We start from the raw sequence: 11,958 nt of genomic DNA, 5'->3' as shown, positions 1-11,958 counted from the left end.
AAGTGCTCTCCCCCGTCATTTCAGGTGCGTGGACAGGAAGTGACGTATGTTATGTTGTCAGTGCACAGTCTCGCGCTGCAGGATAACCGTTTTTGGGGTGGAGAAAGCCCTGGCCAAGTATTTTTTTTCCCCCTCCCTTCTTCTACGGTACTTGGTACATTCCTCACACGGGCTAGAACACTGTTGTGGACGATTCCTTTCTTGTTGAGGGGCAGGGAAGAAAAGGAGGAGGAAAGCATGCCGCCAGCAGCTTCCCTGGTGAGAAGTGGCTCTCGTCCCCGCCATCTGTCCGGGCTCTACAGGACTGGCTGAGCCTGGCGGGGACAGGCTGGGGTTGGTTATGCTGTTGCCTCATGGAGGGCGGCGGGCTCGCCGTGAAACGGGCCAGGCTGGGGCGACAAAGAGGACGAGCTGCTTCGCTGGGCAAGCGGGACCAAGACGGGGCTTCTTCCCATTCTCCACCGCCTCTCAAGAAACGGAGTTCCGGGGAGGAAGGTCGGGAAGAACCGGACCCTGAGGTATGGGCACGAAGAGGACGGACGTCCCGCTCCGCTCTCTCTGGCTGGGGCTGGCGGGTCCTCCCTGCAGCCGCCTCTCTCCAGAAGGTCTCCCGCCTGCACAAAGCACCTGTCAGATGTAGGAGTCCTTGCAGCGCACCGTGGCTGCAATTTAGGTTGCAGTTCTGTGCACGCAAACCTGGGGGCAAGCCCCACCGAGCACAGCGTGGCCTACTTCTGAATAAAGGTTTTAGGGCTGCAGTGCTCGTTTGCTGTCCCAGGGATAAAGGAACAAGATTCATCCCCATACGGTACATAGGAGGCTGCCCTCTACGGAGTCAGACCCTTGATCCATCTTTTCTAGTAGTAGCTCTGTTCTCTACTCTGACTGCCAGTCATCTTCCAGGTTTTCAGACAAGAGTCTTCCCCAGCCCTATCTGGAAATGCCAATAATTGAAAAAGGGTGTGCACGAATCACCACAGTTCAAGCAGCAGTTCAGTGGGGAGAGGGAACTTTAAGACAGAGGAGAAGGTCCTTACCTGCTCTACGCTGCCCCATGCAGCTTCCTGCTGGGGCAGAGTCCGTCCCAAGAATTCCTGCATGGCACCAGCATGCATATGGTGTCTGTGCATGCGCGGGTGCAATTTGCATGCTCAGCAACAACACACTGACCATGCAAGTGGCTCCTGCAGATGTGCAGATGCCGTGTGTGGCACTGCACAGGGGGTATTTGGGCCACACAAGCAGGAAGATGCATGGGGCAGCAGAGAGCAGATAAGAACCTGCTCTCCTCTTTCTTAAAGCTCTCACTTCCTGCCCCACAGTGCCAAACCAGTGCTTGAACCGCAGTTCATGCACACCCCTATATTTGAACCTAGAAGTTAATATATGCAAAACAGATGCCCTGTCATTGAAGTATGACCCCGCCTTGCTGATGCTAATCAGGTCCGGGTCTGGTCAGTGCCTAGTGGAGAGATCACATTGGTAAGGCATTGAGACACTAGATTGTAGGGATGCGCACGAACCAGTTTGGCACTCCTTTTCTGGAATATCAAACTGGTTTGAAAGTCTGGTGTTTTGAGTTGGTTCAGAGGGGCAGGCAGGTTTGCCCCTGTATGCAGCACTTTACACTTGCTTACATTGAACCCCATTTGCCATTTGGTTGCCCACTCCTCCAGTTTAAAGAGATACTTTTGGAGCTCCTTGCAATCTGTTTTGGGTTTCACTACTCTAAATAGTTTGATGTCATCTTCAAATGTGGCCACTTTGCTGCTTACCCCAACTTTTAGATCACTTATGAACAAGTTAAAGAGCATTGGTCCCATTACCAATCCCTGGTAACCACCATTGAGCAAATGGGTTCAAAGAACTCGGGCCACCTCCCCTCAAGGGCTGCGCCTTGCACCCCAGACATGCCACTCACATCTGACATCAGATGCTGATGCAGGGGGTGGGGCTAGGGGGGCTGCAGCAGGGGGCTGGCTGCCACTGGCCTCCCTCCACACCTGGTATACATCCTAACTGGGCTTCTATTATTGTGGCTTTAAATAAACTCCATGCATTCTGGAGCGAAATGGCTCTCTTGATTTTTCCTTTCAGTTTTCTTTTCACCAAACTCCTCATTTTAGAGAAGTTTCCTCTTCTGAAGTCCAAAGTGTCAGTGTTAGACATCTTTGGCAATTATCTCCTTGCATGTATGTTGAATTTATCACACTATGGCCACTGTTCCGTAAAGGTTCCACAGCACTGACATCTCACACCAAGTCCTATGCATCACTCAGGATTAAGTCCAAGGTTGCCTTCTCTCTGGTTTGTTCCATGACCAACTGTTCTGGGGCACAGTCATTCAACATATCTAGAAATCTGGCCTCTTTGTCATTACTTGTGTTAAAAAGTGTTGTGTGTTTTACTGGTGAAGCCAATCTACTTTATTCCTTAAGATGAATAAACATTTTATGTGCTATGTAAATTTTGTTCAATATTTGAACCAGCTTCACATTGCACTGAACTGTAGTGGTTGTGAGCCAGAAATCCTCTAGTTCAAATATTAGTAGGGATTCCATCTTTTTTTCCCTGGCCCTACTCATTCACTTTCAACAATAGCCTGACAATGAAATGAATCAGGGTTTTTTAAAAAAAATTGATTGTGTGTGTGTGTGTGTGTGTGTGTGTGTGAAATAGTAATATCTGCTTGATTCCTTATGTTAGGCTGTGCTGTTAAAAGCACAAGCCTTGTTTAAAAAGTGGGGTGGGGGCAATTCGAAATCTTATCCCATCCAAGAACTCCCAAGGTGAGCTTTTGGCCAGCCACTATCTCTTGGTTTGAGTTGTAGGAATAATTTTACTGTTACTGTTGTAAAGGTTACGGAGACATCTAGATTAGATAGTCATGACCACTGTTCCCTCTAAGGTGTGTGCATGTGCACGCGCTCACACATTTTCTGATGTCCGCTCCATTAATTTTAGATCCTGCTCAGGTTGAATCAGGAAGACCCCACTCTGAATGCACGTGCGCATACACTGCTTTGATCCTGGCACCCATAAACAAAATTCATTCTGCACACAGATGAACAAAATTAGAACACTGGTCATGACTAAGTTAAATCTCATGAATTTCAATGGGAGTTAGTCCTGACATAGTCTGGGTCAGTGTTCTCTCTAATTTTTTTCATCTGTGTGCGGAATGAGTTTTGTTCTGGACAGGATTTATCAAGGCAGTGTGTGCACACATGCATTCAGAATGCGGCTTTCCTGATTCAACCTGAGCGGGATCTAAAATTAACTGAGCGGACATCAAAAAACTTGTGAGCACAGGCACTGCTCATGCCTTAGAGGGGACACTGGTCTGGATGCCGCCTACTGTATGTGAAATGCTTTGGGAACACTCCAAAGTGCTGTATAGAAATGCTAAATATTATTTGAATTGTTCATGCAGATTTCTCTTTCTTGCAGTACATTGACAGTGAAGATGACATGTTTGGGGAACATGACAGCTTTTGTGGCAACAACTCCTTGTTGGCTGAAGTAGACAATATTGAGCAAAGGCACATGCATTTTACTGATGAAGTTTTAAATTTTTTAAAAAAGCCTGATGGCAATACTGCTGCAAAACCTGTATGTGACCATGCTCAACTACAGACTATCAAAAATGTGGGACAGACACTTTCTATTGCAAAAACTGTTACTAGCTCTAGAAACAGAACAGAATGTAATTTTTTGCAAGCTATGAAAGAACAGCTGGATATGAGTGTAGAGCCTCAAGATGATATTCAAGAAGATTTGCCATCATCACAGCTTTTATTTTTTGAAGAGTCAGAAAAATGCTTAGTTGGTCCTCCCAATGTGGCAAATGTAAAAGAAAGAACCTATCACATGAATGGTTGCCCTGACAAGACCACAGACCTACCTTATTGCTGTGATACAGAAGATAATAAAAACAGTGAACTATCTGCAGGGGCTTTGCCTGAACCAAGTAAGAGAGAGAGTCTCAAAGATCATCTCAAAAGTGCTATGACTAGGAATGCCAGAGTTCCAACTCCACCAGTGTCTAAAAGACAACAGTTCAAAGAAGTTCTTGTATCTGAAGAGATTGATGTTGTTGAGAAAACTAGTAATGCTTCATTTGTTGATATTGGTCCTTTTTATGGCCTGCCCACCAAAGTCAAGGAGCTGTTAAAACAGTTCCGAGGAATTGAACATCTTTATGGTAATACTACTGTTTACTGCTTGTTATACCATGCTAGTAGTCCAGTTCAGTGAGTGTTTGCAACTTACATGTTTGTTAAACTCACATTTAAATTTGTGTTTTCCTGTATAGTGTTGAAGTGGAACTGCACTCATGAAAATACATTAAAGATAGGGCTCTCAAAATAGAAATGAAAACTTAAAGGAAAAAGTAACATGGCATTACATTTCATTGTGAGATTCTCTTTGGAATGACAGACAGATCTTGCGGGATGTATTTGAATCATTGTAGAATATTGGCTTATAAGGTTCTGATACTTAATCAATTGTGCACATTCCATTTGATTTTGTGGCTGTATACATCTATGCAATTGTATCCATAGATGTCTTACATTCAAACTTAAATTAGTACATTGAGGCCATATCTATATATTGTACTAATAGTGGGGTGCCTTGTTTAGTGTGAATGTCATTTTGGTGCCATCAGAACGTCGATGTTTTTAAAATAAATTTGAACTAAGATTTCCTGAAGTGACATGATCCATGTTCTATAAAGCTTTTGTAGAGTTCCAAAAGAGAGATTTATTTTGATCTTCTGTCAGTATGAGAGAAGTGTAACTTTTTTTTTAAATTTTACAGACTGGCAACATGCTTGTTTAACATTAGAATCGCTACAACAGAGAAAGAACCTAATATACTCCTTGCCAACCAGTGGTGGAAAAACACTTGTAGCTGAAATTTTAATTCTTCAAGAACTACTCTGCAGGCAAATGGATGTTTTAATGATTCTGCCTTATGTGGCCATAGTCCAGGAGAAGGTTTGAAAACATTTGGTGTTTAGCCTCATTCTGTACTGTATTTATTCTTAATGGTGACCTGTATTATACTTGGATATTTTTTCCCCAGGTGAACAGATGGTGACAAAATGCAATCCTGTGCAGACTTTATTGGAGGGAATTCCCCTTGAACTCAGTGGGACTTCCTTTTGAGTAAACATGCACAGGATTAGTAGGCCAGTGTCCTTTATTCTTAATGAACAAATCTGCGTGACTTCCTTTGGCCTTAGTATTGAAAGTTTGCATTTAGTTAATTGAAAGCTCAGACATTTAAAATAAACTACTCATTAGTGTGACCTTTAGTTAAACTTAGGATTTGTTCTTAACATTATTGTAAAACTCACTTTCCCCACATTTCTGTGGTTTTCATTAACTTAGGTTGGAGGTTTGTCAGGTTTTGGAATGGAATTAGGTTTTCTGGTTGAAGAATATGCAGGAAGCAAAGGAAGAATTCCTCCAATCAAAAGAAGGCTAAAGAAATCCCTGTACATTGCTACTATTGAGAGAGGACACAGCCTGGTGAATTCCTTGATAGAAACCGGACGAATCAGTGACCTGGGTCTAGTTGTAGTGGATGAGGTTTGTTATTAAAATTCTTAAAGTTTTTCTAAAATATTTTAAACTTGACTTATTTGTGAATTGAAGTTTCTATTTAAAAGTTACACAGTGCTTTGGTGTATGTGAATGGGCACTTTGGTTTTTGAACGGTGTCTGCTTTATGTGTTGAAAAGTATTCAAGAAGAGGAGAGCTGGTCTTGTAGTAGCAAGCATGACATGTCCCTTAGCTAAGCAGGGTCCAGAGTCACTCTGGGAAGAGCAGAAGGTTCCAAGTTCCCTCCCTGGCATCTCCAAGATAGGGCTGAGAGAGATTCCTGCCTGCAAACTTGGAGAAGCCACTGCCAGTCTGTGTAGACAATACTGTGCTAGATGGACCCATGGTCTGACTCGGTATATGGCAGCTTCCCATGTTCCTATGTAAGGCGTTTATTAGGAGCTGATGATTGTTCTCACTTGTTAATGTGATCTAAGGTGCTATGGTTTTCTGGAAAATACATTAATGACTATTAATGTTAATAAATCATTGAGTTAAATGAGAGAGAGAGAGAGAGAGAGAGAGATTTGCTTAAGTTTGTACTGTTGCAAATTGCCTCTTGCACGTGATCTTTTAGTAATTGGATTAGCTGTACAACATGTCAGCAAACTGTTGTGCTCAAGACTCCAATCCAGAAATTACATGATACTGTGGACTTATGCTCATGAGGGCATATAATGCCAATAATTAATAAGGGATAAGAATTCAGGAGAAAAAACTTCTGTAAAAATTACAAGTTTTACGTATATAGTTTCTAGTACAACATGTATAGGCACAAATGTAAACAAAGGTTAAGACATCAAAACAGATTACTGAATCTACATGTAGATTTTGAGTTTTTTATTATCCATAACTTAGAGAAACACCTCAGTATTCTTTTCCTCCCTCAATAGAAAATTTCTTGTGAGGTACAAACTAGGGATGTGCACAAAACGCAATTTAGAGTCCAAATCATAGCACATCCCTTTAAAAAGGAGGGATTATACATCCCGTTTAAGACAGAGGAGAGCAGGTCCATACCTGCTCTGCCGTCACGTCCCCAAGCTGCCCCCATGCGACGCTAGCACACAGAGGCATGTGCGTGCTGGTGCCACGTGGGGGCAGCTGGGCGAGAGTGCTGCTGGCACGCACTGATAGCTGGTGGAAGCACCGTGATTAAGGAAGTGGCAGCGGAGCAGGTATGGACCTGCTCTCTTCTGTCTTAAAGGTGCTGTATAATCCCTCCATTTTATAAAGGGATGTGCCACAATTCAGACTCTGAATCGTGTTTCATGCACATTCCTAGTATGAACTCATTTGCTGCTCCTTCATCGATATATTGCTACTTCAACCCCTCTTTCCTGCTTCTCAAATACTTATGTTTGAGAAGCCAGAGGAAACTTTGATAGGTCTTAAAAATACTTCCTAAAAGACCTAGTTCATGTAAGCATCTCTGAAAAGCATGGGTTTAAAGAACAAAGGTTGTAGGTAAAAAGTTCATCATCTCTAAGCCTAGCTGAATCAAATGAAATGGGGTGATTATCCATGACAGTACACCAAATGTCAGTTCAAACATGGAGGTCTTCCAACTTTGTGGGGAAAGTAGAGTGTTGGAGAGACTCCTGGGAAAGCCTGTTCTTTAGGTGTAGAAAGGTGCTGGGAATTGCTGATCTACACACTTTTAGCATTAATACGTATTGTTACCAGCAGTCCACCCCACTATCCCATGGAAGGCATTTTTAGCCTACTTTCCAGTAGGCTTCTAAGATCACCCGACTTTCTGTGTGTGTGTCCGTCCATGTGTCCCGTCCCCCCACCCCTATCAACTTCGCAACACCTGGACCAATATGAACCAAATCGGGTACAGTTGTAGGGACATCTCAACGGCATAGTTTGTGATGATGTCATCCACCCCGATCCAATATGGTGGACACATGAGCATTTGAGGCTCAAGAGATCTAACTTGTGGACCTCGATTTGAACCAAATTTAATCCAATTGTACAGACAGTGAAAGGAAAGTAGGCTGATTAGTTCTTACTAGTACAACTTGTTTATTGCATTATTTCAAGGAAGCTAACAGCATTATTATAAAATAGTCAAATTTAAACCATAATTTACAAGTTAAAATATCAAAACAAAAATCCATAGAAATTAAATTAAAAATACAACAACAAAAGAGCAGACAGGGTGTGTGTGTGTGTGTGTGTGTGTGTGTGTGTGTGTGAGAGAGAGGGAGAGGGAGAGGGAGAGGGAGAGGGAGAGGGAGAGGGAGGAGGGGTGTGTGTATTATATATAAAGCTTGGGAGAATACATGTCTCTCATGTACACAAGAATAGCTCTGCTCTTGGAATGGAAAAGTCCCTATAGGTCAAAATGCAGCTGACATCAAAGAAATCGGACTGTTCTCCATGTTAATATTTGAAAGTTTTTGGGTAGCCGGATGGTTGCTTTTTCCAGTCTCATAATTACTTTACAACTTTCTCTGTTTTAAAGTTGCACATGCTTGGAGAAGGAAGTCGTGGAGTGGTTCTAGAAATGACACTTGCAAAGGTTTTGTTTGCAAGCAGTAAGTAACTTCTGTATTATGTCTCAGGCTGATGTAATCAAAATAGTGTATGTTAATAATTTAAGTTTCACACATTTTATGTAAGTCATTCTGTGCAGTTCTAAAACCTTAAAGAAATTTGACTCTGATAGTATAACTCTTCACACAAAGCATTACTGAACACCATTGCCCAAGTCTTGTTTCAAAGCCACATGTACATGCGTGGACAAATTTGTTGGTACCCTTACAGCTCATTGAAAAAGTGTTTTATGCCTACTGAAAAGCGATTAAGTGAAAAGCAATTGTCCCATGTATACCTGCATACCTTTGATATGTCATCGAGTAAAGCAAAGCACGTGTGAAAAGAGATAAAGTATTGCTTATTCTACAAAGATATTCTAAAGTGGCCTGGACACATTTGTTGGTACCCCTAGAAAAGATCATAAATAATTGGATTAGAGTTATTTTTCAAATTAGCTGTTTTCTTTAATTAGTATCACACATGTCTCCAATCGTGCAATCAGTTATTCAGCCTATTTAAATGGAGAAAAGTAGTCACTCTGCTGTTTGGTATCATCGTGTGTCCCACAATGAACATGGACCAGAGAACGCAAAGGAGAGAGTTGTCTGAGGAGATCAGAAAGAAAATTATAGACAAACATGTTAAAGGCAAAGGCTATAAGACCATCATCAAGAAGTTTGATGTTCCTGTGACAACAATTGCAAATATTATTAAGAAGTTCAAGGTCCATGGGACTGTAGCCAACCTCCCTAGATGCGGCTGCAAGAGGAAAATTGACCCCAGAATGGGCAGAAGGATAGGTAGACAAAAATGGTAGACAAAAAGCCAAGGACAACTTCCAAAGAGATACAAGCTGAACTCCAAGGTCAAAGTCTATCAGTGTCTGATTGCACCATCCATCGCTTTTTGAATGACAGTGGGCTCAATGGAAGAAGACCCAGGAGGACTCCACTGTTGAAAGAAAAACATAAAAAAGCCAGACTGGAATTTGCTCAAATGCATATTGACAAGCCACAATGCTTCTGGGAGAATGTCCTTTGGACAGATGAGACAAAACTGGAGCTTTTTGGCAAGTCACATCAGCTCTATGACCACAGATGAAAAAATGAAGCTTTCAAAGAAAAGAACACCATACCTACTGTGAAACATGGAGGAGACCCGTTTATGTTTTGGGGCTGCTTTGCTGCATCTGGCACGGGGTGCCTTGAGTCTGTGCAAGGAACAATAAAATCTCAAGACTATCAAGACATTCTGGAGCGAAATGTACTGCCCTGTGTCAGAAAGCTCTGTCTCAGTCGCAGGTCTTGGATCCTCCAACAGGATAATGACCCAAAACACACAGCTAAAAGCACCCAAGAATGGCTAAGAACAAAACATTGGACTATTCTGAAGTGGCCTTCTATGAGCCCTGATTTGAATCCTATAGAACATCTATAGAAAGAACTGAAACATGCAGTCTGGAGAATGCTCCCTTCAAATCTGACACAGCTGGAGCAGTTTGCTCAGGAAGAGTGGGCCAAACTACCTGTTGACAGGTGCAGAAGTCTTATTGAGAGCTACAGGAATCGCTTGTTTGCAGTGATTGCCTCTAAAGGTTGTGCAACAAAATATTAGAAAGAGTCCCATCATTTTTGTCTATGCCATTTTCATTTGTGTTATTATTTGAAATATTCTGTTGCATCAAAACTCTAAAGCAAAGTCTTTTTTTTTGTTGTTAAATGCGGAATAAACAATGATGGGTGCCAATTACTTTTGTCAGTTTCAAGTTATTTCAGAGACAATTGTGGGTTCTTCTTTTTTCGTGGAGTGGTACCAACACATTTGTCCGCGTGTGTAATTCGGAACTGGTTCAAGCAAATAAAGAGAAACCTTAGCAGAGCCTTCAAAATTGGGTGTGCGTGCATGCACTGAGCCTTGCTTTGTTTCCCATCCCCTTTTCAAGTTGCATATACGAGAATGAAGGAAGCATGGGAGGCAACAGTGTCATCTATATTGTCCAAAGACAGGAACTAGGGATAAGATGGAAGCAAAACTATGCTAGGTTGTGAAGAAAGGGGAGAGGTTTCAAGAGGGCAAATAAACCTGTACAATCAAATTCTAAGTGATTATAAGTATTGCAGGAAGAAGAAACAAAGGTGGTGATTTTGGCATGTGTGTATGATAGTCTCTGCCATCTCATTTTAGAGTATTTCATGACTATTTTGTACTGCTTCAGCCTAAACCAGGGGTGGGCAAACTTGGCCCTCCAGCTGTTGTTGAACTACAACCCCCACCATCACAATAAATTATGTCTGGGGATGATGGGAATTGTAGTTCAGCAACAGCTGGAGGTCCAAATTTGCCCACCTCTTATCTAAACAGTATAAATGGTAGAAGAATTATTTTGAGGTGAATATTGCTCTTATCTCCATTAATCTAATGAAGACAATGATTACCTGGTTTGGTGGGAAGGGGTGCTATGACTACTTACCTGCTCTTGTTTTATCTTTGATGCTTAAATTCTTACTGTTCTTTTCTTATAAATATTTAGCACTTCAAATCATGTCATTGTATATGTTATATAGAAACTACGCAAATCATTGGAATGAGTGCAACTTTAAGCAATGTTGGAGACCTGCAGCAGTTCCTGAAAGCAGAATACTACACAAGTAATTTCAGACCAGTATGTATTTCTGTCTAGTGAAAACTATTGTTAACCACCCAGAGACTAAAGTTTGGGGCGGTGTACAGATTTGATAGATAGATAGAGAGATAAATAAATAAATAATATTGAACAATTATCAAGGTATACTCTGCATGTTGACACAACTGAATTCCTGAAGTTCAAGAAGGCATCTTTCATTCTTAGCTCTTTAGACAATTAACTTTTGGTATTATAATGTTTGCCTTTGGAGGCAAAATTGGATAAATGTTTGATTTGAAAATAAGGTACCTACTGTTGAAAATAAAGGTACCATCTACGATCAGTCTTTCAAACATTCAACTTTCCCATGCCAAAGTACATAAAATGGTGTTACCTTTTAATCACCATTGTGGCAATGAGGAAAAAAGTCCCCTCTCCCCCACTAAAACTAGCTATAGGGGAAAGTAATGTACAAAATCTAAAAGGAAACTACTATCACAATCTGTAATGAGTCTTGATTCTATGATGGCTCAGGCTCTGTGGCAGCAAGAACTATGGATATAACCACACTTACCAGTATGTGACTGTGTTTATTAGAATGTTTCTCACTCCCTTTCAGAAGTCCTTTCTAAATTGTATCCATAGTTTATTACTTACATACAGTATTTTGAATTTTTGTTTTTTGTGAAATACTCATACTCCCCGATACCAAATTTTGCATGAACAATCCTGCCACTTAAATTAGATGAATGCCCTATTTTTTATACCAGAATATGCTCGGGGAAAGGTTTTATTTATTTATTTAGTTAGTTAGTTATTTTAGAAGAAATTCTGAATATAATCATAATATATTAACTGTTGCTCTTAACATATTTTTAACACTCAATAAATCATTTCAACAATTCCAAAGATCCATTTGCACAAGCAAAGTCTTGAAAAATTTAGGAGGATGATTATTAAATGATTAGATGATTATTAAAAGACCATGTCCAAGAAAAGTAGATCACCTGAGTCGAGATCCATAAGAATGGGGCCTGCGCCTGCGCAGGACCCTCACAATAGAATGCTGCTGCTCATCAAGCCCCTCCTCCACACCTACAGTGTGCTATTGAAAGGCAGGCCAGGCACCCTGTTCAGTTCTTGGACAACAACAGTTCTTGGACAACTTTCAATCCTCA

The 11,958-nt window shown here is 41.3% G+C and overlaps 1 protein-coding gene across 1 annotated transcript in view; it reads left to right on the top strand.

The window, feature by feature from the left end:
- The first annotated feature begins 81 nt into the window (after nt 1-81).
- HELQ (helicase, POLQ like) overlaps nt 82-11,958 on the top strand; it is a 37,120-nt gene continuing 25,243 nt past the window's right edge. Inside the window, exons 1-6 of the mRNA XM_053251540.1 lie at nt 82-518; nt 3,451-4,204; nt 4,822-5,000; nt 5,397-5,597; nt 8,084-8,156; nt 10,722-10,819. Coding sequence (XP_053107515.1) covers nt 354-518; nt 3,451-4,204; nt 4,822-5,000; nt 5,397-5,597; nt 8,084-8,156; nt 10,722-10,819 — 1,470 coding nt within the window. The 5' untranslated portion in view covers nt 82-353. The remainder of the gene's footprint in view (nt 519-3,450; nt 4,205-4,821; nt 5,001-5,396; nt 5,598-8,083; nt 8,157-10,721; nt 10,820-11,958) is intronic.

The sequence above is a fragment of the Hemicordylus capensis genome, chromosome 5 (assembly GCF_027244095.1).
Source record: "Hemicordylus capensis ecotype Gifberg chromosome 5, rHemCap1.1.pri, whole genome shotgun sequence".
NCBI lineage: Eukaryota > Metazoa > Chordata > Lepidosauria > Squamata > Cordylidae > Hemicordylus > Hemicordylus capensis.
Note: the sequence above shows the minus strand (reverse complement) of the source record. Positions and strands in the feature narration are given on the sequence as shown.